Here is a 23,059-nt window from a genome sequence, read left to right as displayed (position 1 = left end):
GATGAGCTACGGTGATCCGAGCGCTTCGCTCCACGTGGCCAATGCCGCAACGAGGTCGGCGGCCTGCATCTTTGAATGTTGTGGCCGCCCGAAGCATACTCCTTGCGAACATTGGCGCTCAGTGCGTCGCTGAGCTCGCGCGACACTTCCTTCTCGACAAGGGCATCGTCGACGGCCCACGCGGCGAAGATTGGGAACTCGCGCGCTCGAAGCTCGGCAGCAAAGACGTTGGTGTTGTCAAAGTTGGCGGTCCCGAACCGCTGCAGCGCATACGTGAGGTCATCAAGCGGCGTCCGGCGCGGGAACTTGTAGACCTCGATAAAGAGCCAGTGGTTGGCCTTGGCGACGAGGTCCCGTGCGAGGCCTTCCGCGTACAGCCGCTTCGCCATCCAGTTCATGACACCAAAGGGCCGGATCCCCTGGTGCGGCCGGAGCCCCATCGAGTTTAGCAGCACGAGGCCGTCCACGTGCTTGGCGCGCGCAGCGACTTGGATCGCAGTGTGCCCGCCGCACGAGTGGCCCAGCACGATGCGTCGGCGGCCGGTGCGAAGGCCGTCCATGGCTTCGACGGCCGCGGCGTTGACCGTGTCCGCGCTGAGACCCGGGATGCCGCCAGCGGCGGCCGCCGGCGTGAATCCATTGCCTGGCATGTCGAACGCAACGACGTTGGCGTTCGTCTCGGCGAGCAGCGGCGCGAGGTACTTGAAGTCCTTGTGCGACCCGGGCGCGCCGTGGAAGAGGACGTACGTGGTCTCGGCGTTTGCTGGGCCGTGCGTAAAGTAGTGCAGCGGGTGGCCGTTGGCGAGCGTGTACGTGGCCTGGACCGAGCCAAAGGCCGGCGTCGAGTATGCGCGGGCGGCGGCGACGCGCAGCGCCAGGCGACGGGCAGGCTGCATCTTGCGATCTGCCAAACTCCGGATCGGCGGCCTGTGATTCGTAATTGCAAAACCCTGCATCAACATCTTCTTACGGAATGGCATATGGTGTTTGTTTGTCGTGTACAAGATGATGTTGACGGAAACGTTGTGTAAACGTCGGGTAGGAGAGCACGGATGCGGTCGGTGGTGCAGTGGGAAGGCGGCGTTTTTATGCACAAGCGTCACATGCATACGCAGCTGTCAAATGACAGTGTGTACACGTGGGGATCCAACTGCAATGTACTATCAAGTAAAACATCGACCGCTGCTGGAAAACTACCACGCGCGGTGATTTTCATTCAAGCGGCTACATGGGCCGTGCCCTTGTCTGATGCGGGCACTGCGCGTGCGATTCTTGGTGGTGACAGCTTTGCGCTAAGATCTAATACGACCTCTCGTACTCTAGCGTGCACAAGATCTAGATACAAGAGCATTCAGTATTTAGCGCACCGCCTTTGTCATGCCAGCGCCGACTGGGTTACTCGTAGCCAGCATTGACCGTTGGGTGTATCCAATGTGCTTTGGGATCTGGACACAACGCACAGCACTTCAAGATGACGGCGCCTTCGAGATGCGATGCGAAGCCATGCGAACATGGTCGCAGTGCACCAGCCGGGGGGCGACTGGCGTGGAAGTGAGTCAGCCACGCATACTTTCCACATACTATACCTCAATCTTTGGCAGACAAATCGGTCGACAACTAGAGAATGGCAACCCATGGGTTGTTTGGTTCGAACGAGGGTCATGGGGTTGTTCAGATCACACCTCCCAGCCGAACGCACCTGAAATCAATCGACAAACATGTCATGCACCAGCAACGGAGAGTACTACGTAGCTCAGCCCTTGTACCCACTGCGCCGACCTAGCACAACTCGGTGCTACAATGACGTCAGAGCATAGGCATTTCGCGTTACTTCTGTACGAGCTATATAGTTGTATGGACTATCCATTGTAAAACGTTTCTGTGATGGGTCCGACGTGCCTCGTAGTACCTGTTTCACGGCGCATACGCCGTCGACGTCGCTTCCAGAAGCCATCGGGAACTATGACGCGCCAAACCTGGCGCCTCTTGCGTCAACCGGATCGCCACCACCTGGCGAAAATCATTTTAGCCAATCAACGTGATGGATTCCGGAGGTAGCCAATCACGTGCCGACCTTAGCTGGCCGAGCTTGTGTCATTTTGCCTTTCGCACCGACCCCAACGATGCTCTCACGCCGCCTCCGCCCCAAGGTCGTGGCTCGGACCCGCGCCGGCTTCGCGTCTCGCGCGGGCCTCGCGCAGATCGGCAGCCAGACGGTCCTCGACCAGTCGCTGCCCAACGCTGTGACGTCGTCGCTCCACGCGCCGATCATCCAAGTGTTTGGTGCCAACACGGACGTCGGCAAGACCGTGGTCGCCGCCGGTCTCTGCCGCGCGGCGCTCCAATCGTCCTCGTCTGCGACCGTGGGCTACATCAAGCCGCTGCAGACGGGCGGTGACTCGATGCTCGACGCTGGCTTTCTCTCGCGTCATACGAACGACGTCGAGAAGCGCTTGACGAGCCACACGCTCTTCTCGTGGGAGACCGCCGTCTCGCCGCATTTGGCCGCGTCCCTCGAAAAGAAGGCAGTCGATGACGCGATGGTCGTCACGAAGCTCAGCAAGACGCTGCGCGAGCTGCAGGCCAACGCCGCGGCGTCGGCGTTGACGGTCGTCGAGACCGCCGGTGGCGTCTGCAGGTTGGTCGGCTTAGCCGCCATACGCTTTTTCTCATGCTTATTTCTCTAGTCCCTCGGCGAGTGGCAAGCTGCAGTGCGACGTCTACCGGCCGCTGCGCCTTCCGGCCGTGCTTGTCGGCGACGGCCGCCTCGGCGGCATCTCAGCCACCATGTCGGCACTCGACTCGCTCCTGCTGCGCGTACGGCACTGCTTTGTATCGTTTGACGCTCACTTTGTGCGTTAGGGCTATGACGTATCGTGTATTGTCCTCATCGAACAAGACAACTTGAGCAACGCCGATGCGATCGCGGAGCGCGCGACCGAGCTCGGGATCCCGATTTTTGCACTCGACAAGCTCCCGCCGCAGCCCGAGCCGCTCACCGCGTGGTACACCAAGTCGGATGCTGCGTTTCGCGCCGTCTACGACAGCATCGCGACAACGCACGCCGCGCGCGTCGATCGGCTGCGCGCCCTGCCCGCCATCGCCAAAGACGTACCTTTTTGTTGTTTTTGTGGACAATGTGTCTCATATGTCGTAGACACTCTGGTGGCCGTTCACACAGCACAAGAGCAACAAGGGCGTGCTGGTCATCGACTCGGCGTACGGTGACACGTTTGCGACGTACAATGACAAGACGGCGTCGATCGAGCCCATGTATGACGCCTGCGCGTCCTGGTGGACGCAGGGTGTTGGACATGGCAACGCCAAGATGGCGCTGTCGCTGGCCACGGCAGCCGGCCGGTACTTATCCGTTGCTTTGCATCAATGTATCAATTGCGGTGCAACGGTAGGTACGGCCATGTGATGTTTCCCGAAAACGCACACGAACCGGCAGTCGTGCTCTCGGAGAAGCTCCTCGCATCGGTCGGAAAGGGCTGGGCCGGCAAAGTCTTCTTTTCGGACGACGGGTCCACGGCTGTCGAGATTGGTATCAAGATGGTATATTGATACTCTTTCGAAACCCGATTTCCTCATGCTGATACCCTAGGCGCTGCGCAAGTACGCGGTGGACCACGGTTTGAGCATGTCGTTTGAAGGCGTTCAGAACGTTCTCGTGCTCGCCCAAGCCGGCTGCTACCACGGCGACACGCTCGGCGCCATGGACGTGGCCGAGCCGAGCGTCTACAACGCTACTCAGCACCCTTGGTATCTAGTACTTTTTTTCCGAATGGAACCAAGTCGCTCACGCGATGGACCGTAGGTACAAGCCCAAGGCGCGCTTTGTGCAGCCGCCGTCCGTCACCGTGGCTTCAAATGGCCACATGCGCATCACGTGGGATGACGTCAATCCTTCGTTGGAGACGCAGCTGCCGACGATGAACGATGTTTTTGACATTTCCCGCGACGGATCTGCGCTCACGGCGGCGTATACCGACTACATCGAGTCGCTCCTCGCGTCTGTTCCGTCCGACACGGTCATTGGCGCCCTCATCCTCGAGCCCGTGCTCATCGGCGCCGGTACCCTACCCCTGCAAGTCGATTGCCTTGCGTTTGACACTATGTACCATATCTAGGGGGCATGGTGCTTGTGGACCCGCTCTTCCAGCGCACCATGGTGCGCGTGTGCCAGCGCCACAAGATCCCGGTCGTCTTTGACGAAGTGTTTAGCGGCTTCTGGCGTCTCGGCGCCGAGTCGGCCCGCGACCTTTTGCACGTGAACCCGGACATTGCCTGCTACGCCAAGCTCCTCACGGGCGGCGCAGTCCCGCTCTCGACGACGCTGGCCACGAACGACGTCTTTGACGCGTTTTACTCGGACTCGAAGGCCGACGCGCTCCTGCACGGTATGCTTACACGCCACGGAACAGGCGATGACACCCATGCTAGGCCACTCGTTCACGGCCAACCCCGTCGGGTGCGCGGCGGCGGTCACGGCCCTCGACATGTACACGGGTCTCTCGACGCCAGAGGGCGGCGTCACGCGCGTGCAGTGGAACCCCGACCAAGTGGCGGCGTTGGCGGCGCGACCGGGTGTCGACCGCGCGTTCCAAATTGGCACCGTGCTCGTGATCGAACTCGCGTCATCGTCGCGAGGGTACACGGACACGACGGGCCAAGACGTCTTGGTGCGTCTCCGGGCGAATGGCATCTACGCGCGGTCGCTCGGAAACGTCTTGTACGTCATGGCGTCGCCGCTCAGCACGCCCGAGACGTGCGCGGCGATCTTCAACACGGTCGTCGCTCACCTGTTTGAGTAACTCGCGTGCCGTAAGATGGCTTTTTAATGTGCTGGCATTGGCCCGTCAGTGGCGCGTAGACCAACGTTCGTATGGATTCTCAACACGATATGATGTCGCCGTCGTCTTGCCAAAAGGGACACGCACGTGATGTATCCGGATGAAAATGCGCTGGCAGCCGCATACACCTCCTAACCTCCTAACCTCCTCCTAACCTCCTGTACACCGTTCATTATCTGGAGAGATACGCAGGACAAAACGGCGACCCCTTCCAGTCATATACAGTATATATATATGAACGTGTTTCGCGTTTTCTTCGTTGTTACAAAGAGTTCGCATACGTAGAGACTAGAAATCTCCTTCTTCTTCATTCGCTCGCCGGGCCGTGGCTGCGCAGGCGGCGGCGCGGGGGCGCATCTTGTTCTTCTGTAGTCGCGCGGCGGCGTTTGTGGCCGCGGGTGAGGCCCATGATGACGAGCTCCGTGGATTCCTTCCAGGCGCCGCGATCGGCGGCAAAGCTACGCAGTTTGTTGAGGTCCTCGAGAGACGCCAGCGACTGAGGCAGCGTCAACGACTGGAGGTCGCGGTGCAGGACGATCGGCAACGTGATCTTGGTGCGGCCTAAGAACGGGGCGCCTCGGGAGCGACAAAGAAGCGGGCGGCGGCAATGTTGGCAGGGACGTATTTCTCCAGGCGCAGCACGTGACCCAGCAGGCGCCAGCGTTGGCGGGCGACGATCTCGCTCAGCGGGACACTGTTGCAGCGCTTGTAGAGCGCGACGTCGCCGAGCGTGTTCGGGTGAAAGATGCCGAGAAGTCGACGCAGCTGCCGGCGATGGAAGCTGTCAAGGCCCGCCAGACTCGTTGGCGTCAGGGCCCAGGTGCCACAGTTGTACAAAAGGACCGGGAGCACGTAGCACTTGTACAGCCGCACACGGTTGCCTTCCGAGATGAGGCCTCGACGCATCCAGATCTTCCACATGTTGTTGAACGCCGTTGTCGCCAGTCGCTTCCGAGCGCGCAGATCGGCCGCGTCGTCGAGGAGGCTGCCGAGCTTCTTGGTCGTGTGCCACACCAAAGAGGCCGCGTGCGTCGGCGCGTCAACCTGCGTCGACCTGAATACCTGCGTTTCTTCCGTCTTGTCTTCATTCATCTTGAGGTCCCATCGGGCGAAGACGGATGGCGCCGCCCTTCCAGTCCATGGCGATCAATCATTTACAATCGTCCACGCAATGCAGATCCTCTTCAATACCACGAGGCTACTTGAGCGTACGATGTGCGGCACTATGGAGTAGTCAATGCGAGGTGCTCAAACCAAAGGAGGCAACCCGCCCGGCGTTCTCGAAGAGCCCGCCTTCCTGTCGTCCATGTCCGACCAGAGCATTCTCGCAAAAATGAGTCATCGCACAAACTATTGTCAAAGTATCGCATTGTGTTCTATATCGTCTATCCAACAGCATACTTTTATCCTCTAAACGCTGGCTTGCGCCCACGTCAGAAGGGCTTCGGCGAGGACGCCGCACTGGGTCTTTTGAATGTTGTGGCCACCACGGGTGTAGTCGAGGCGGACGCCAGGATGCAAGATCGCACCGAGCTCGTGGCCAATGGCCTTCTCGACGAGCACGTCGTCCAGTGCGATCGCAACGAGCGACGGCACCTTGCGCCGCCCGAGCGACGCGACATGCCGTCCGATTTTGTCAAAGTCGGTGGTCCCCGAGCGCTGAAAAGCATACGTCATGTCGTCGACCGGCGTGCGCTTTGGAAACTTGAAGATGTTCATGTACACCCAGTGGTTGATGGCGACGCAAACATCGCGCTGGAAGCCCGGTGTCCGCAGCTTCTGCGCGCCAAACCGGATCGGCGCGAACGGCCGAATCGCTTGGTGCGGCCGCAGTCCCATTGAGTTGAGGAGCGCGATGCCGGCAACCTTCTGGATGCGGTCAGCGACCTCGATCGCCGTGTGGCCACCGCACGAATGGCCGAGCACGAACGCCCGCTGCAGCGGGAGGCCGTCGATGGCTTCAACGACGACGTCGGCAAGCGCCCCTGCCGTCAGCGACGCCATACCGCCGGCCGCGGCTGCCGGAGTTTGACCGTTCCCGGGCAAGTCAAATGCTAGGACGTTGACGTTGTCTCGCACGAGCAAGGGCGCGAGGTGCTTGAAGTCCATGTGCGAGCCTGGCGCGCCATGCAGGAGGACGAACGTCGCCGCCGCGTTCTCGGGGCCGTGGGTCGTGTAGTGCAGCGGGTGGCCATTCTTGAGATTGTAGGTTGCTTGGATCGAGCCGTACGGCGCCGTCGAGAAGCCCGCCGAGTGGCGCGGCAGAAGCCCACCGAAGCGCGAGATTTGATGGAGCCGAGCCATCATTTTGTCAACTTCAAAGTCGCTTCAATACCAACCGGACTTTACCGGGGTGTTGTGTCAACACCTTCTGGGATGGGTTATTTCGAATCAACGCACTGCGTTAAAGTGCGTTCTACACGCATCTTGGCATAACGTTACCCCCCGCTCTTACCACCCGGCCTCGGTCGGGGCAATACCGTCTCGTCACTCTAAACGGACGCATTGGACGCCGGAGCTTGTACAGGAGCATGCAATTCTACGCCATAAATCCAGCCTGCTAGGTTTAACCTCTTTTAACGCCCATTTGGACGACTTGAAGTTGGACTGTGGCGATTGCAAATCATGCTCCTTCAAGTGCGTTCTGACCGACAGCGCACTTACACCACTCGCAGGATGCCCATTTCGCGCCGAATCACCCGGCGCTTCTCGTCTGCGGCGGCCAGCTACCCGCCGTACGGCTCGATCCAGGCGACGTACACCCTGTCGAACGGCCACCCGCTGCACTACACGACGCATGGGCCCACCGACGCCGAGACAACGTTCGTCCTCCTCCATGGTGCCCCGGGGTCGCACAAGGACTTTCGGCATCTGGCGCCGCTTCTCGTCCGCGAGCGCATCAACGTCATCGCGCTGGATCTGCCTGGCAACGGTCTCACACCTGCCGCTGCCGCGTGGGGCCTCGTGGGCCTGAGCGCCGCGTCGATCGGCGACGCTGTTGTCGAGACCATCGACGGTCTCTCGCTTCCGCGAACGTTTTTGCTGGGGCACTCGTTTGGCGGGCACACAGCGCTGGAAGCGGCTGCCCGCATCCAGCGCGTACACGGCCTCGCACTACTGAATGCTGCTGGTCTGCGCCCGCACCAAGCGATTCGGCCCTTTGGCATCATGGCGGCTGGCGCAGGCGTCTTGTCACAACCCGGCCGTCTGCGCGATCTCGTCGTGAAGCTCAACCACTGGACGTACCTTCACATGTATAAGTTTCCGCGCAGCACAAACGTGGACGACCTCACGTTTGGCTTTCAGCGGTTCGGGTCCACGGACTTCGAGCGTATCGCTGGCTTTGCGAGAACGGCGGCGCAGCGCGGCGTTCCGACGTTTACAGCGATCGCCCGAGACGACCACCTCGTGGAGAAAGCGATTGGAGACGAGCTTAAGGAGCTTCTCCAGTCGGTCGTGCATAAGGAGTACGTGACAGGCGGCCACAATATTCAAAAGACACACGCGGCGGATCTGGCGCAAGCGCTGGTGTCGTGGGCCACCTCCACGCCGTAGATTGCACTGTAACAAGAGAAGTATCGTGTTGCGAATCACATTCCGAGAGACCATTTCATCAACGCAGTAGATAGTACTCTACTTATAGCACCGGTGGTTCTTGTTGCGTGATTGTGGTCGTCGTCGGCAGTCATCGTGTCGAGGACGCGGTGTGTTGACGTGTAAAATGTGAGGTTGCACTTTTTATTCCAAGTGCAAAGTTGAATTCTACACGTTTTTCACGTGGCAATCAGACACGGATCACTTTTCGACAGGATGGAGCCCATCGAGGCGACGGTGGCGACGGCCAACGGCCACACGATGCACTACTCTCGCTATGGACCATCCGAGGCGAACGTCACGTACGTCTGCCTCCACGGCTCGCCGGGTACGTGGCGCGACTTCAAATACCTCGCGCCACGCCTCGTCGCGGACGACACGAACGTCCTCTCGTTCGACCTCCCGGGGTTTGGTCGAACCAGTGCCAAAGTCGTGGGCGGTAGCAGCAAGCTCACGGCTACGTCCCTCGCGATGGCTGTGGTCGATGCTCTGCATCTTTTGTCGCTGCGTCATTGCATTCTCGTTGGGCACTCGATGGGCGGCCTCACAACCCTGGAAGTCGCCGCGGGCCTCGCGACGCAGCCGTGGCTACGAGGCGCCGTCTTTCTCAACCCAGCCGGCCTGCGACCGCACAAGGCGCGCTGGCCAATCGCCGAGTCGGCGTTTGCGTGGATGATGCGTCTCGCAGGCCCGGGATCGAATCCAATAACGCGCTGGAACCGCCACATTCACGTCAACGGACTCAAGCTCCCAAAAGCAACCCATGAATTCGACTGCGCCAACGCTATCTACCGCCTCGCGTCGGTCGACTATGGTGCCCTTCAGAAGGCAGCGATGACAGTCGTCGCCCGGCGGCTCCCGGCGTTTGTCGCGATTGCTACAGACGACCGCGTCATCGAAGCCGTGGTCGGACGCGAGCTCGGCGAGGCGCTGGACGCCCAAGTCATCAAGGAGTATGCGAACGGCGGCCATCATCTTCAAAGACGCAAGCCGCCGACCTCGCGCACGAGCTTCGTGCGTGGACACATGACGTTGTACTGCAGCGGCCCACGTCCCGCCTCTAGTCATTTCGATCTATAATTTTTCTACCCATTCATGTAATGAATGTACGCTTCGCTTGCAGTCCTAAGGACGATCGACGCTGGGATTCGCGATCTGTCATTGGCCTTTGGAGCCGCCCGACACACTTCCGCAGTGAGATCCTGCGTTATCGAGAAGATTATCCCGGCATCAAAGTGCGAGGCATTTCTTTAAGGAGAGCGTGACGATGGATACGGTACCAAAATGCAAGCAAATGCGGTGATGCAAATTTGCGAGCACCGTGACGTGGCACGTGCCTGTGACACGGCAGATACCCCTTTTTGTCAAATTGACGTCCAGTTGAACCGTGCCTCGGACACTATACGCACAGTCGCCCAGGCTCGTTCTCTCACCTCGTACGCTAGATACAATGGAGGCTTCCCTACAAATAGATAAAGGTACGGACGATTGCTCATTACCGTGTCATTGTGTCCGTCCGTGTCGTCACAAGACGCCATTGCCGTCGATTGATGTGCGACTTCAACATTCGAGGGATATCTCCTCACAACCCCACGTCACATGTGTGTCTCGCCAGGACACACGCGCATCACATGCGCAGACCTGCGTAGCTCTACCTATGTGCGCCTCTTGACGAAAAGATGTGAGAATACGGGGTGTTGAATGCACGGCTCGCGCTGCCCCGCCACAGTGTTATCGTCCGCAACGAGGTTGTACCTGCCATCTCCCTGCCGCCGCCATGTGGGATTGCTCATATAGTAAACGCCGGCGCTTCGTTTTGTAACGGAATGCGATTTCCAATCGCGCTTAGTCTTTTGGTCGTGCTGCAATGTACATCCGCCACGTCCATAACTGTCCCTTTCATTTTCAAACTTTTCGTCTTTTGATCATGGAGCCGACGCACGAAACGTGGACACTGCCGGGGAACCCGCACCCGCTGCACTACTCTCGCTGGGGCCCGCCGACGGCCGCGACCACCTACGTCCTTTTGCACGGTGCGCCCGGTACGTACCAAGACTTTGCGTACCTCGCGCCGCTTCTCGTCTCTGGCAACGACGTCAATGCGATTGCGTTCGATCTCCCGGGCAACGGCCGCACGAGCGCCGAGATAGTCGGCGGCATGTACTACATCGACGCTGCCTCGATCGCCAGTACCATCGTCACCGCGCTCGCGCAGCTCCCGCTCTCGCGCATGATTCTCGTGGGGCACTCGATGGGCGGCCACGCGACGCTGCAGGTGGCATCGGCGCCGGCGCTTGCGTCACGCCTTGCAGGCATCGCGCTCCTCAATCCGACGGGACTGCAAGCGCCGCGCCGTGCCCGGCCCCGCATCGAGTACTGTTTTAGCCTCGTCATGCGCCTCGCGGGCGACGCCACCGACTACTTTACCAAGTGGAACCGATCCATTTACGTCGACAAGTTCAAGTTCTCGGATGATATCCCGACCGACGACTTTTCCGTCGCGTTCTACCGCATGGTGACGGCCGACTACGCCCAGCTGCGCGTCCAGGCCGAAGACCTCGCGCAGCGCAAGGTGCCGGCGTTCGTGGCCGTTGCGAAGGACGACCGCGTGATCGAGTGCGACATCGGCGCCGACCTTGCGGCCGTGCTCGGGGCGAAAACCGTCAAGACGTACGAAAGGGGCGGGCACAACATCCCCAAGACACAGGCCACGGACCTCGGCGCGGAAATCAGCGCGTGGGCCAAGTCGCTCCTGTAGGTACTAGATCGCTTCAGATAGAAGACATTGCGTGTGCAAATAGAAGCAGTTGCGTGGAATTGAAGTGAGTGGGATGCGCTTTGGGTGCTCGTGTTTAGAGTCCATCAAAGTCGGCCGAGAAAAAAAGATTTCGGGCAATGAATGTTCTAGTGCCCTTACTGCCAAACACAAAAGCAACGCTGGCGTCCCATCACGCGAAACACCCCTCTATCTTAACTACGCCAGCGTATTGCCATCGCATTGACAACTATACGGTTCTTTGGCTTCAGTTAGAGGCCGCTTGCGGTGTGCCGTCATTTTGCAATATCTTTGCCCACGCGGCGCATTTGGCTTGAACCATAGAAGGTGCATTTATGCTAACCGTGAGCGTGGTATGCCCTCGAACTTCATGTAATAGATCTTATAGCTTGATCTTGGAACTGGATCCTTTCTGATAGATAGATCTTTTGCCGCACTCACGATCATGCTGCAAGCTCGCAATTCTGTTTCCAGTACTAGAATAATTTATCTTATTAAAGCGAGTCTAGTTGTCGTCATCCTCTTGGTCGTCGTCATTATGGCCCACAACGAAGCGCATGGCAGGTCTCTCCTTTCGCAGGTGCATATGCGCATGGAGCAGCTCGCGCATCACGTTGGAGTAGCACCACGCCATCGCGTCGTCTGTGAAGCCCTCGCTTCGGTGCGCTAGCAAGAACGCAACGACATCGAGATGGCCGCCAAAGACAGCGGAGTCGATCGCGTGCACCGAGCAGCCTTCCTTGCGTTTGTCGTGCAGAAACCGGACGACGTCCAAGTGGCCATTCGCCGCCGCGCGGCTCATCGCTGCCATCGTGCAGCCTTCGCGTCGGTGCGTGTGCAAGAAGGTCACCATGTCCAAGTCGCCGTTGCTTGCAGCCATGTCCAAGGCCATTGTCGAGCAGCCCTCGTGGCGCTCGTCGTGGAGGAAGCGAAGAATGTCCATCGCGCCGCTCCACGCTGCCATGTCCATGGCCGTGGACGAGATCTTGCAGTCATGGTCGAGGAGCCACCGCACGAGGTCGAGGCGAGACCCGTCGACCGGCGGCGCCTTCCCGAGCCGCGCGGTCGCTTGCGGCACGACGTTTACCTCGTCGTAGCGCACGTCGCAGAGATCATCGACGACACAATCCCAATCCAGGTCATTTCGGGCGGGTTCGTCTTGGAGTGGCGGTAGCGCGACGGGCAGGCCCAGTGCGCGGCAGCGCTCGACGACGTAGGCGACCGCGGTTGGGAATTGGCGATATGTCGCCGGGCGCAGCGCCAGCTGCACGTGATGGAGCGCCAAATCAGGCCCGCACAGGTCGAGGACGGCAGCGAGAACACTCATGTCGTTGCGCTGGACGGCCTCCAGAAGGTCGTTCTCGGTCGGGCGGACGTGGAAGGTACTGTGGAGAAAGTGCAGTATCGCGACACTGTTGACGGGTGCAATGATCGCGCCCAAGATCGCCGGGCCGCAAGACGCTCGTGGGCAATGGGCGTGGAGGTACTCGATGATGTCGAGGTGGCCGCGCGATGCGGCGCACGCGACTGCAACCGCCGGCACGACGTGCGGTGCGTGGGCGCAGAGAAGCGCGACGACATCCAGGTTGCCGACCTTGGCGGCGTCCACAAAGGCCTGCGACGAGATGGTAAACCCGTGCTTGATGAGCCACTGAATGACATGGATGCGGTTGTGTCGGGCAGCGCAGGCCACGGTGGTGGGAAAGGCCATATCAAGGGTGAGGAGCGTGGCCTTGTAGTTGGCCGCCCATGCGAGGCAGGCGTCGTCGTCGCCTTGGAGCATCGCCAGGCGGCACGGAAAGCGAACGTCATTCTTCTCCAAGAGCAGTTCGCTGCTGTTGTACGTCGCGCCCGCGACCGTAAAGGCAAAGTGGCCACCATCTTGGTAGCGAAAGCGCACGGCAGTCTTCCAGAAGTGGTCCATCGGACGCAGCGCGGATGGGAGGCCGTCTTGGAAGGATGCGATGGCGCCGAAAAGCCCGGGCAGGCGCAAGACAACGGCGGAGGCGGGTGCTGTCGAGTCGGCGTCCATGGCGGCGAATGTGAAATGCATCCGCAGGTCCATGCGCACACCCACACCGTGTGACCAATTGGCCCGTTCCAAACGAAGTGCAATCTGAAATTGACAAAACAGGGTGTGATCGCGACGTTTACTGGTGCGTGTAACCACGATTGCGAAGGCGTTGGACGCGTGACTCTGCTTTGACATTACTATGGCATGGACATGCTGAATTGAGAGCTTCACGTAGCTTCATTTTCATTCAAGTAGTTTCCATATCCATGACCCTGGGCCATGCTGCAGATACCGGTATTACTATCAGAAGCCCCCTGACGCGACGTGGTGAGGTGGCTATTTCAAGTTTTTAAAACATTTGCAGGATATTTCAATGAATTCTACTGTGGCACAGCCCACACAGAGAGAAAGCAAAAGCCAATTCTTGGAAATGGTTGAATCATTGTCGTTGAAAATTGGAGCGGTTTTAATTTTTGATCGATTGCACTTTGCTTGTCCGCGTTGCAGTCAAAAGATCCAGGCAATCAAGAGTGCATGTTTTATCAAAATGTATGCTCGTCGCAAAGTCACCAGAGTCCAAAAAGCTTAGCGGATGACGGCCGCCAACGTGGCGCTGCGCCAAGCGGGCCTCGTGCGTGTGATGGCCTCGTACCAAGATGGGATTCCGCTTGCACTCACGCGCCTCAGCTACTTCTGGAAGCACCAAGTCACGTTTGCGCCCGGTGGTTTTTTCAACCTAGGCTTCCGGTTTACCGTGCCCAGCTCGTCGACGGCGCACTCGAATAGCGACTTGTATCTTCACGTCGTCGACAGGCGCTTTCCATGGCACTGGGCCATGCGCGTTGGCGACGACGACGCTTGCCTTGCGTGGGGAGAGTTCTACAAGGCGGAGCTCCTAGCGCTGGATGTGTCCGAGGAGTCGTCGGTCACGGGCGCAATCCGATACGACCGGCCCGTCGTTGTCAAGTGGTTGTTGGACCAAGGTTTTTCCGTCAGCTCGACGGCGATGCAAGAAGCTGTCAAGCGCAGCGATGTGGCGCTGGTTGAACAGCTCTGTGCGGCAACGTCGCAGAGTATTCGAGGGGTCGTTGCATTGACCATCTTCCACGGGCGCCTCGACCTCTTGGAGTACCTCTACACTGCCTTTCCGACTGCTTTGCGAACGACTGGGCTGTATCACCCAATGATGCGATCGTCGTCGGTGTCGATGCTGCGATTTATGCATGAGCGCGTGGGCGCACTACCAAGCCCAGCCGACCTGCTCCGGGCCGCCAAGAGTCGCAACGCCGACGTTCTTGATGCCGTTCTATCGATGCTCGATCCTGCAGACGCGCTAACCATGGTACAACACGCGCTCGAGACGCAGCCGGAGTCGCCAGCGATGCAGCTCCTCTGTGATCGCAGCCGTCGCCTTGGCCTCAATGTCGTGTACAGCCCAGCAACGACGGATGGTTCGCTATCCCGTGACACTCACTGTCGGCGAGCAACGCCAGATCACGTTCGACCCGACTCTGCACAAGATATCTTGCGTCTGGCCGACGACCGCTATCGCTGGAGCAACGTGCCCAGGGCCTCGGTAGCGACTGCTCCTACGTACGAAGATGCTCTTTTAGACGAGATTTTCAACGGATATGCGTGCAGAGGACCGCGTTCTAAGTGAAATTTTGGAGATGAATGAAGTCCATCCCCCGCCATCGGTTGGTCTTTACTTGCAAGTCTTTTCGGGCGTTGCCGGCTCCCTTGGCAAAGGAATATAAGACATTTGTACTTGTTTCCTTCTCTCTTGGCGTTGTCCCTCGACGGCTCGACTCTTCTTCCGTAGAATCGCTGCTGCCACACCGTAGCCAAGTATGACATTGGCCTCTTCGAACCGGCGATGGTGACGCCTGCCATCACTGTGCATACATTGTACGAGATACATCGATTCTTGAAGAAGCACAAGAGAGAGCTACATCGTGTCCCAGCTAGCGAGTGCGGGCGTCGAGCGAGAGGCCGCGTAGCGTCCGCGCATGCGACGGATGTTGGCTTCGAGCAAGCGTCGCATCGCCTTGGCGCGGCACGTGTCAAGCGCTGCCGACGTGAACCCCTCCTCTCGATGCGTAAGCAAGTACATGACAACGTCGAAATGGCCACCAAACACGGCATGGTCGATCGCATCTGTGCTGCAGCCTTCACTTCGGCGCTCATGCAAAAAGGCAAGCATGGCCATGTCGCCGTTGGCGGCGGCTGCATCCATGCAGCGGTGCGTGCAGCCTTCATGTCGGTGCTCATGGAGGTAGCGTACGATGTCGAGATGACCGTGTTCGGCCGCCACGTTCATGGTTGTCGGCGAGAAGCCGTCCACGCACGCTTCATCTAGAAAGCGAACGATGTCCATTGCACCGCATCGGGCTGCTGCGTCGACTCCCTCGGACGAGACCGAGCAGCCGTGGCGCACGAGCCATTGGACAAGCTCGAGCCGGGCACAACCGTATGGTGGCGCCTCGCCCAACTGAAGCAGCGCTTGCTCCTTGACGCCGGCGTCCGACGAGCGGATATCGCAGAGGCTATTAACGATCGATGCCCAATTGCAGTACGCGGGTTGGTCGTGACGCAGCTCCGTGGGCAGGCCAAGCGCGGCACAGCGTCCGATGAGAAGCGCCATTGTCTCGGGGTGCGCGCCCGCGTACTCGCGTGTCAGTGCAAAATACGTGTCACTCGACGTCATGGGTGGATCATCAAAGAGGTCCATGACCATTGACAGCAGCGGTAGGCTGTCTTGGCAGAGCGCGAGGGAGAGATCCCGTCCCGTCGGGCGGAGACCGCGAAAGGCGCGGCTGACAAAGCGCAGCATGGGCTCGGCGTTCATAGGCGCGGTGGTGGCGGCACTCAGGACGCCACTTGACTGAAGCGTTTGCGGAAAGTGCGCGTGCAGATAGCGTGCGACGTCCAAGTGACCGCAGGCGGCGGCGGCGGCGAGAACGCGCCCTGGGACCATCGTCGGTGCGCGCTCGCAGAGCAAGGCCACGAGCGCAACGTCGCCGTACAGCACCGCCTGCGTGATCGACTCTGGCGTCATGCTAAAGCCGTGGTCCAAGAGCCAGCGAACGACGCGACCGCGCCCGTAGCGTGCGGCACACGTGACTGCCGAGGGCTGGAAGGCCTCGAGGGCGAGCAGCGTCGATTGGAAGTGCGCAGCCCACGCGATGCACTCGTCGTCGCGGCCTTTCAGCATGGCCCAGTGCATTGGGAAGCGGTGGTCGACCGAGAGAAGGTGCAGCGCTGCGTGCGAACCCTCGACGACGCCGTCGATCGCGTACGAAAAGCCAAGGCCAAGCGAGCCCATGCGGCGAAATGTCACCGACGTCTTCCACACATGATCCAGCGCCGAAATTGCGTACGGAATGCCATCTTGGTACGCTGCAATGCTGCGCACGAGGTCGGCCTGCGCCAAGACGACGGCCGCCGGGCGTCGCATCCCGTGCCGACTTGGCCTTTCTATCAAGTATGGCGGGTAACAATGTATCAAGTTGAAGAGGTTTTCATGTCTGCAGGACACTGTCGTTGGCACGTTGCCTGATAGTATGACACGGGCAAGCGCCTTTGCCGACGTAGGCCTCGACAGGTCCATTGAGCCTATTTAGCAGCGGAATATGCAGCATGCTCGGCGACGTCCCTTTGGTCGGTGGGATGTCTCTCATCGCTGCGGAACTGGCCGACGAGCCTGGCAGAATCGCAGTGTCCTGGTGGACTGCTTGTAGCTCTGAGACACTCACCACAATGAACGCTATTGACACCAATACAAGAACTCCACATTTGAGTTTAGAGCATGCTCCGATGGCTCCACGCGACGAGTGCCGGCCCAAGGTCGGCTGCTTGCGTCTTCTGAATGTTGTGACCGCCCTTGGCATATTCCTTCAGGACGCTTGGCTCGAGAACGCTCGCGACTTCTTTCCCGAGCGAGACTTCAATCAAGCGATCGTCGGTGGCGAGCGCCATGAACGTGGGCAGCCCGCGGCTTTTGATCGCGTGGGCTGACGCCTTGATACGCTCAAAGTCCGGCGATGCGACGTGCAGCATGGCGGCGACACACACGAGCGGCGGCGTCGACTTGGGAAACCCGAGCCACTTGAGGTAGAACGCGTGGGTCCAGCTCTGGAGAAAATTCGAGCCATCGCCCAAGTAGCGCAGCGCGCTGGCCCAGAGCTTGGCAAACACGTACGGTCGGCAGCTGCGGTGCGGGCTAAAGCCCGTTGGGTTGAGCAGCGCGAGGCCGCGGAGACTCGGTGCGAGCGCCGGGTTGGCGGCCACAAGCATGGACGTTTGCCCGCCCATCGAGTGGCCGACGAGAAACATGTTGTTCAAACCGAGCTGCAGCAGCGCCTCGACGACCGCGTCCGCGATCGCTGTTGAGCCAAAGCCGGCAATGCCGCCGGCCGCCGCAATGCTCGTTTGGCCGCTTCCAGGCAAATCGAACGCAATGACGTTCGTGTCGGGCTCGGCCAGCAGCAGTGGCGCGAGGTACTTGAAGTCCGTGTACGCGCCAGGCGCCAGCTGCAATGTCCGGTTGCCACGTCATGGGATCATTGGCAGTTTCACTTTGTACGTGGCAGTTTCGGACAGCAGCAAGAGCTGATTAGCAACGCTCCCAGAACACTAGCAATGGAACGACAGGCATATATGTACTGTATTGTACGAGTGGATGTATGTACTAACTGTCCATTGCTCAAGGGTGTTGCGGCATCATAGTGTGCCATTATGGTTGCTCCACACGACGAGGGACAGGCCGACCTCCAACTTTTGAATATTGTCGTAGCCCGTGGGGTATTCTTTCAACACATTCGGTTTCAAGACGGTAGCAACCTCGGAGCTTGCGGCCACGAGCAGCGCAGTCTGTCCCCCATCAAGTGCCCAAGGAGAAACACCTGTGGTAATGAAAAGCGCGACCATACGCGTACATTCTCTGCGATCGTTGTCGTGTCGAACAAAGCCAGCCCACCGGCTGCGTCCATGCTCTGCCCAGTAGATCGAAGACGATTGCATTCGTGTGGGGCTCCGTGGCAAGGAGCGGGGCGAGGTACTTTAAGCAAGTGTGCGCCCCAGGTGCGCCGTGCGAAAGTACAAATGCCTTGGCTGCCGTCGTGGGACCGTACGTAGAGGCGTTGCGTCCCATCATAAATCAGGCGATTCTTTAGGTCGCTGGCCAATCCCCGCGTCTTACGAGGTACGGAGTACAATGACCATGTACTTGGCCGATGCATTGTACGTCCTCCGTCGACTCTTCTGATTCAACTCCGTCGGAAGGTCGGCAACTCGTGGTCCAGCCGAGCGCCTTGCATCTAGTAACCAGTATTTCTGACGTATTGCATCAACGAATCCACGTACGATAGCCTTACAAGGAGGGGACTCGTCGTCCATCCAAGTCTCTTTGCCTTGGACCGTCGGCGAACGAGGCAAAATTTCATGACACTGTGACGATCTTGGTATTTTTCCGGATACCTTTCCGGATACGAGCGTCAACCCGACGACAGTCCCATGCACGCCGCTCCACGCGGGTCGGTGGCGGCGCCCGTCTTCTACTTTGCGCGCACCTCGGACGACGCGCCGCCGTTCGCTTCGTTTGGCGGCAAATCTCAATCTCAATCTCAAACGCCATCAGTGCCCTCCAACGTGGTGAGCGTCCCGCGGGTCGTCCAGCTCCAAGACTTGCGCGGCCACGAGGCGGCGTGCAGCCTCGACGAGCATGGTTTCCAAGCCATTTCGGATGCGCCGCCGCTTCTGCCCACCCTTCTCGATGCGCATGGGCAGCTAGAGACGCATGGAAAAGAGGCCGCCGTCAAGGACCATGTCGAGGCCCTCCTCGCCGCCAAGTGGCGACCGTCCGAGGAGATCGTGTACCTGGATGTCTTTACCGTCACCTTTCGCAGCGCCGATGCCAGTGAAGCAAAACAAGGTACACCTGCGTCGCTGCAGGACAAGAACGAATACGATCTAGGATCGAAACGACGACCGTCGCCGCTGGTGCACGTCGACCAGACGCCGGCGACGGGTGCCATGTACACGGCTAAATTGCCTCCAGAGCTGCGCGACTTGGTGGAAAATGGAACGCTACGGCTGCGCATCTTGAGTGTATGGCAGCCGCTCGTGCCTGTCGTTCTGGACTGGCCCTTGGCGCTGGCCGAGTCGTCGTCGTGCCCCGAGACACGGCTCGTCTCGTGCAAAACACGGTTTCCAAGCGGGTACGTCGGCGCCATGGCGCTCGTGCAAGACGACGAGCCCTCGGACGCGCTGCGCTGGTGGTACTGGAGCGGTATGCAGCCGCACGAGGCGCTTTGGATCCAGAACTTTGACTCGTCAACGCCGACGCGCAGTCCGCACACGTCGTTTCGCGACCCGCGCGTCCAAGCGAGTGCGTCGACGCATCGCAAGAGTGCCGAGGCGCGCGTCGTGCTCGTCACCAAAGCACGCTAAGCAGCGTCCTGTGCAAAATGCGTACTTGGTGTCAATCGCTCTGTCTTTGCGAGGAAGACGGCCCTGTCCACAAGCAAACGGCAAGTTGCAATCGATGGAGAGTCCCAGATGACTTCGCCTCGGCGGCGGCTCCTTCAACATTGTTGACAAGGCATTGGCGCATCATACAGTACCGGTAGTTGATGACGTCGGCGAGGACGAATAGTTAGCCGTCAAGGAAACAGGAGCGAACGATACACGGTGCTTTACGCAGCCAAACGTACCACCGTGCATGACGACCATATGCTCGCATCTAGCTTCACGTGTGGCGTGGACCTTGGGCCTTCCTGCACGCACTCCTGCCAACGAGCTTGGAACCACATCCGACTCCATCTTTGACAACTACCGATGCCCACGTGGTTGCTCGCCACGCCTTGCCAGTGACGCTGTGGAGCAGCTCATGGCGCCTGGATCGAATCTGGAGATTCAATGGCGTCCCACTCTTCGCGCTCAAGTCCAGTACGGTGGCCAGCGTGACGTGGGTTTGCACTGACCACCGATCTTCTCGGGATCTGGCACAGCGTCTCACAACCAAAGCTACCATGCCGGGCGAAGCGACGTCGCTCTTGGTCAAGGACAGCACGGCGTGGCCCGTCGAGTCGTACTGGAAGCGGCTGCTCTCGGTGCCCGTGCAGATGCTGCCCGTCGCGCTCTTCTCGTTTGGCGGGCCGCAGGCGCACCTGGGTCTCGCCCACGAGCGCTTTGTCGGTAAGACATCGATGTCATTTCCATACTCGTGCCAACGACCGTGGTCTAGACAAGCTGCAGTGGCTCGACGACGAGCGCTTCCTCGAGGTCATCGCGCTCGGCTCGGCGCTGCCCGGCCCGACGTCGACGCAGGTCCTCACCTCGATGGGCATCTTTCGCGCCGGGCCGCTCGGCGGCATTCTCGCCTTCCTCGTCTGGACGGCGCCCGGCTTCCTTGTCATGCTTCTCGCGGGCCTCGGCGCTCAAGAATACCTCGGCGGTCCGAGACGATATCTGAAGAGGCTGGACTGATGGCGTGTACGTAGCTGGCGTGCCTCTGTGGATGGTCGGGCTCGCGCCGGCCGCCGTCTCGCTCGTCATCATTGCCGCGACCAAGCTCTGGCAAAAGGCTTGCGGCGACGACCAGCTCAAGATGTCGATCGCTGCGATCTCGAGCTGCGTCGTGCTGGCGACGCAGGGCCTGGGCACGTGGATCTTCCCGCTGCTCATGATTGCCGGCGGCTTCACGACGCTGTCGGCCATGGCGCTGGGCTACCCAAACCCGCTCGTGGCCGCCAAGCGCCAAGACAATGGCCACAGTCCCCACTTTGAACGGTACGTACCGCCTACATCCACAGCCACCATAGCGTCTGCATAGGGAGCTCGGGATCCCCGCGTGGGCCGGCGTCCTCCTCATTCTCGGCTGGCTCGCGGCCTTTGGCCTCCTCGCCTACTTGGATTCGACGGTACTTGCCATTGCACCAAGAGCACGCGTCAACTTGGTCGTAGGGAACCCTCGGGCGCAGCTATCTCGGGCTCTTCTACGCCTTCTTCCGCATGGGCTCGATCATCTTTGGCGGCGGCCAGGTCATGCTCCCGATGCTCCTTAACGACATCGTCAACGCTGGCTGGGTCTCCAAGGAGCAGTTCTTCATCGGCTTTGCCCTCATCCAGGCGCTGCCCGGCCCCATGTTCAACATGTCGACGTACTTGGGTATCGTCTCTCTCTCTAGTTGGACGTAGTGAACATGTTGATGTAGGTGCGGTCGCGCTCGGTGTGCCCGGTGCGTTCTTGGCGGCCGCGGGCCTCTTCGGGCCCGGCGTCGGGCTCTTCTTCGCGGTGCTGCCGCTCTGGGAGAAGGTGCGTCGCCACGAGAAGCTCCAGGTGTTTATGGCTGGCGTCAACTCGGCCGCGATCGGGCTCGTCGTCGCCGCCATCGCGCTGCTGTGGCAGCACGCCGTGCACAACAACGCGTCGGCCGCCGTGTGCCTTGCGACTGGTCTTCTTGTGGGACTCTTCAAGGTGCCGGCGCCCGTTGGTATCGTCTTCGGCGGTCTTCTTGGCTACCTCTTTCGATCCTCAACATTGCCCAGACCAACTTTTGCGCGGCGTAACTTGCGGTCTCTGCGCCTTGTCGGTCTTGTGTAGCATCGATCCTTTCTTGTTGCCGATGGTATAAATGACAATATTGTGCACGTGAGATGTGGACGAAAATGGCTTGCATATGATGGTCGTACAAAGAGACGCGGGCGCTGCCACGGATGACGATTGTTTGTTGCGAAGGTTCTAAAACCCGACTAACCAAGGACGTAGAATCCTCCTGAGCTAACCCTTGAAAACGATATATGGAGGGGCCGAGTGGGCCCGTCAACCGTCCTTTAGACACTCGCATCGGACCTACTGCAAGAAGATGAAAAAGACGCACAAGTTGTCATTCAAAAGACACTTTTACGTGACAAACACGAAATGTCAACGGAACTCGAACGCAAGGGTGAGCGTGGTGCCGATTGCATCACCGACCAAATTGAAGGTGCGGACTGTCTTGCGCTGCCGTGGCAGCGTTGACAGCGGCACTTGCAGCGTCGACAGAAGACGCGACGGGCGCCCTCGTCGGGCGTCATAGACACACACCCCAAGCACGCTGTCCTTCTCGACTGCGTGGAACGTGGTCATATTGTCTTCGTACCACACTGGTGATCGGTCGCCGCGAACGACTTTGGTCAGAAACATCTTGTTCTGTAGCGACAAGCGACAAACGGCATGGACCTAGGCAACGCGTCGACCTCGGTTCAATAGAAAAAGTGGAGGAATACCGTGTGGCCAGCAGGCACCAAGTTGATGGCCGAGAGCACGGTCACACGCAACGCTGGGTCGTCTCGACGATTGGTCGCTTGGCCGAGAACGGTCGACGGTCGCATTGCGAAACCAGCGTCCACCATCGCTTGCTGCAGCACCCGCATCCACGCGCGCCGTTCGTCGTCGTCTGCGCACGCGAGTTGTAGCTGCTGCTTGGCACCGACGCGCACGACAAAGTGGTAGAGCGGTCCCGTCGCGGGCAGACGCTGCACCGTACACCGGTGTCCCGCAAACACGAGCTCGGCTTGAGCCGAGGTGGATGCACGGTGCTTGAAACAGCGTAGCGCAGTCGGCGTCAATACCACGTACACCGGGGTCCTTCGCTTGAACAGACGGGTTTGTTGGTGCAGTGGTCCTTGCTTGAGGACGCCTACGTCGTCCGACTTGCGCCGACCGGCCTCGTCACTGTTGCTGTTGCTAGCCTCGGTGAGCCGCGGCTCGAGGCCCGGCAAGGCTGGTGCTGCGATCGATGCCAGAGCATCCATGTGCGCATGTGGCACAAAGTG

At 59.7% G+C, this 23,059-nt stretch overlaps 10 protein-coding genes across 10 annotated transcripts; 6 read left to right on the top strand and 4 right to left on the bottom strand.

Annotated features, from left to right (window-relative positions):
* Positions 1-6: 6 nt before the first annotated feature.
* SPRG_19815 (hypothetical protein) lies at positions 7-896 on the bottom strand (the record flags this gene model as incomplete). Its single annotated transcript, XM_012343677.1, has 2 exons — positions 7-69; positions 111-896. 2 exons carry the CDS (start codon positions 894-896, stop codon positions 7-9), a joined length of 849 nt encoding a protein of 282 aa, XP_012199067.1.
* A 1,227-nt stretch (positions 897-2,123) lies between these two features.
* On the top strand, positions 2,124-4,817 carry SPRG_19814 (hypothetical protein; the record flags this gene model as incomplete). Its single annotated transcript, XM_012343676.1, has 9 exons — positions 2,124-2,638; positions 2,688-2,817; positions 2,863-3,111; positions 3,158-3,360; positions 3,411-3,558; positions 3,608-3,765; positions 3,821-4,077; positions 4,134-4,403; positions 4,447-4,817. 9 exons carry the CDS (start codon positions 2,124-2,126, stop codon positions 4,815-4,817), a joined length of 2,301 nt encoding a protein of 766 aa, XP_012199066.1.
* A 1,449-nt stretch (positions 4,818-6,266) lies between these two features.
* Positions 6,267-7,163, bottom strand: SPRG_19812 (hypothetical protein; the record flags this gene model as incomplete). The annotated part of the gene is made up of 1 exon (XM_012343675.1): positions 6,267-7,163. The coding sequence occupies one exon, from the start codon at positions 7,161-7,163 to the stop codon at positions 6,267-6,269; it is 897 nt and encodes a 298-aa protein (XP_012199065.1).
* A 369-nt stretch (positions 7,164-7,532) lies between these two features.
* Positions 7,533-8,411, top strand: SPRG_19811 (hypothetical protein; the record flags this gene model as incomplete). The annotated part of the gene is made up of 1 exon (XM_012343674.1): positions 7,533-8,411. One exon carries the CDS (start codon positions 7,533-7,535, stop codon positions 8,409-8,411), a length of 879 nt encoding a protein of 292 aa, XP_012199064.1.
* A 1,966-nt stretch (positions 8,412-10,377) lies between these two features.
* SPRG_19810 (hypothetical protein) lies at positions 10,378-11,208 on the top strand (the record flags this gene model as incomplete). The annotated part of the gene is made up of 1 exon (XM_012343673.1): positions 10,378-11,208. The coding sequence occupies one exon, from the start codon at positions 10,378-10,380 to the stop codon at positions 11,206-11,208; it is 831 nt and encodes a 276-aa protein (XP_012199063.1).
* Positions 11,209-11,731: 523 nt separating this feature from the next.
* Positions 11,732-13,258, bottom strand: SPRG_19809 (hypothetical protein; the record flags this gene model as incomplete). Its single annotated transcript, XM_012343672.1, has 1 exon — positions 11,732-13,258. The coding sequence occupies one exon, from the start codon at positions 13,256-13,258 to the stop codon at positions 11,732-11,734; it is 1,527 nt and encodes a 508-aa protein (XP_012199062.1).
* A 574-nt stretch (positions 13,259-13,832) lies between these two features.
* On the top strand, positions 13,833-14,577 carry SPRG_22149 (hypothetical protein; the record flags this gene model as incomplete). The annotated part of the gene is made up of 2 exons (XM_012343710.1): positions 13,833-14,413; positions 14,469-14,577. 2 exons carry the CDS (start codon positions 13,833-13,835, stop codon positions 14,575-14,577), a joined length of 690 nt encoding a protein of 229 aa, XP_012199100.1.
* A 611-nt stretch (positions 14,578-15,188) lies between these two features.
* SPRG_19808 (hypothetical protein) lies at positions 15,189-16,697 on the bottom strand (the record flags this gene model as incomplete). Its single annotated transcript, XM_012343671.1, has 1 exon — positions 15,189-16,697. One exon carries the CDS (start codon positions 16,695-16,697, stop codon positions 15,189-15,191), a length of 1,509 nt encoding a protein of 502 aa, XP_012199061.1.
* A 2,057-nt stretch (positions 16,698-18,754) lies between these two features.
* On the top strand, positions 18,755-19,690 carry SPRG_19807 (hypothetical protein; the record flags this gene model as incomplete). Its single annotated transcript, XM_012343670.1, has 2 exons — positions 18,755-19,172; positions 19,215-19,690. The coding sequence occupies 2 exons, from the start codon at positions 18,755-18,757 to the stop codon at positions 19,688-19,690; spliced, it is 894 nt and encodes a 297-aa protein (XP_012199060.1).
* A 579-nt stretch (positions 19,691-20,269) lies between these two features.
* Positions 20,270-21,906, top strand: SPRG_05005 (hypothetical protein; the record flags this gene model as incomplete). Its single annotated transcript, XM_012343518.1, has 6 exons — positions 20,270-20,437; positions 20,487-20,696; positions 20,743-21,031; positions 21,075-21,162; positions 21,206-21,410; positions 21,457-21,906. Coding segments are annotated over 6 exons (1,349 nt in total), but the record flags the coding sequence as incomplete, so codon positions are not given.
* Between the last annotated feature and the right edge of the window lie 1,153 nt (positions 21,907-23,059).

This window comes from Saprolegnia parasitica, assembly GCF_000151545.1.
Source record: "Saprolegnia parasitica CBS 223.65 unplaced genomic scaffold supercont2.14, whole genome shotgun sequence".
In the NCBI taxonomy this organism is placed as follows: Eukaryota; Oomycota; class Saprolegniomycetes; order Saprolegniales; family Saprolegniaceae; genus Saprolegnia; species Saprolegnia parasitica.
Note: the sequence above shows the minus strand (reverse complement) of the source record. Positions and strands in the feature narration are given on the sequence as shown.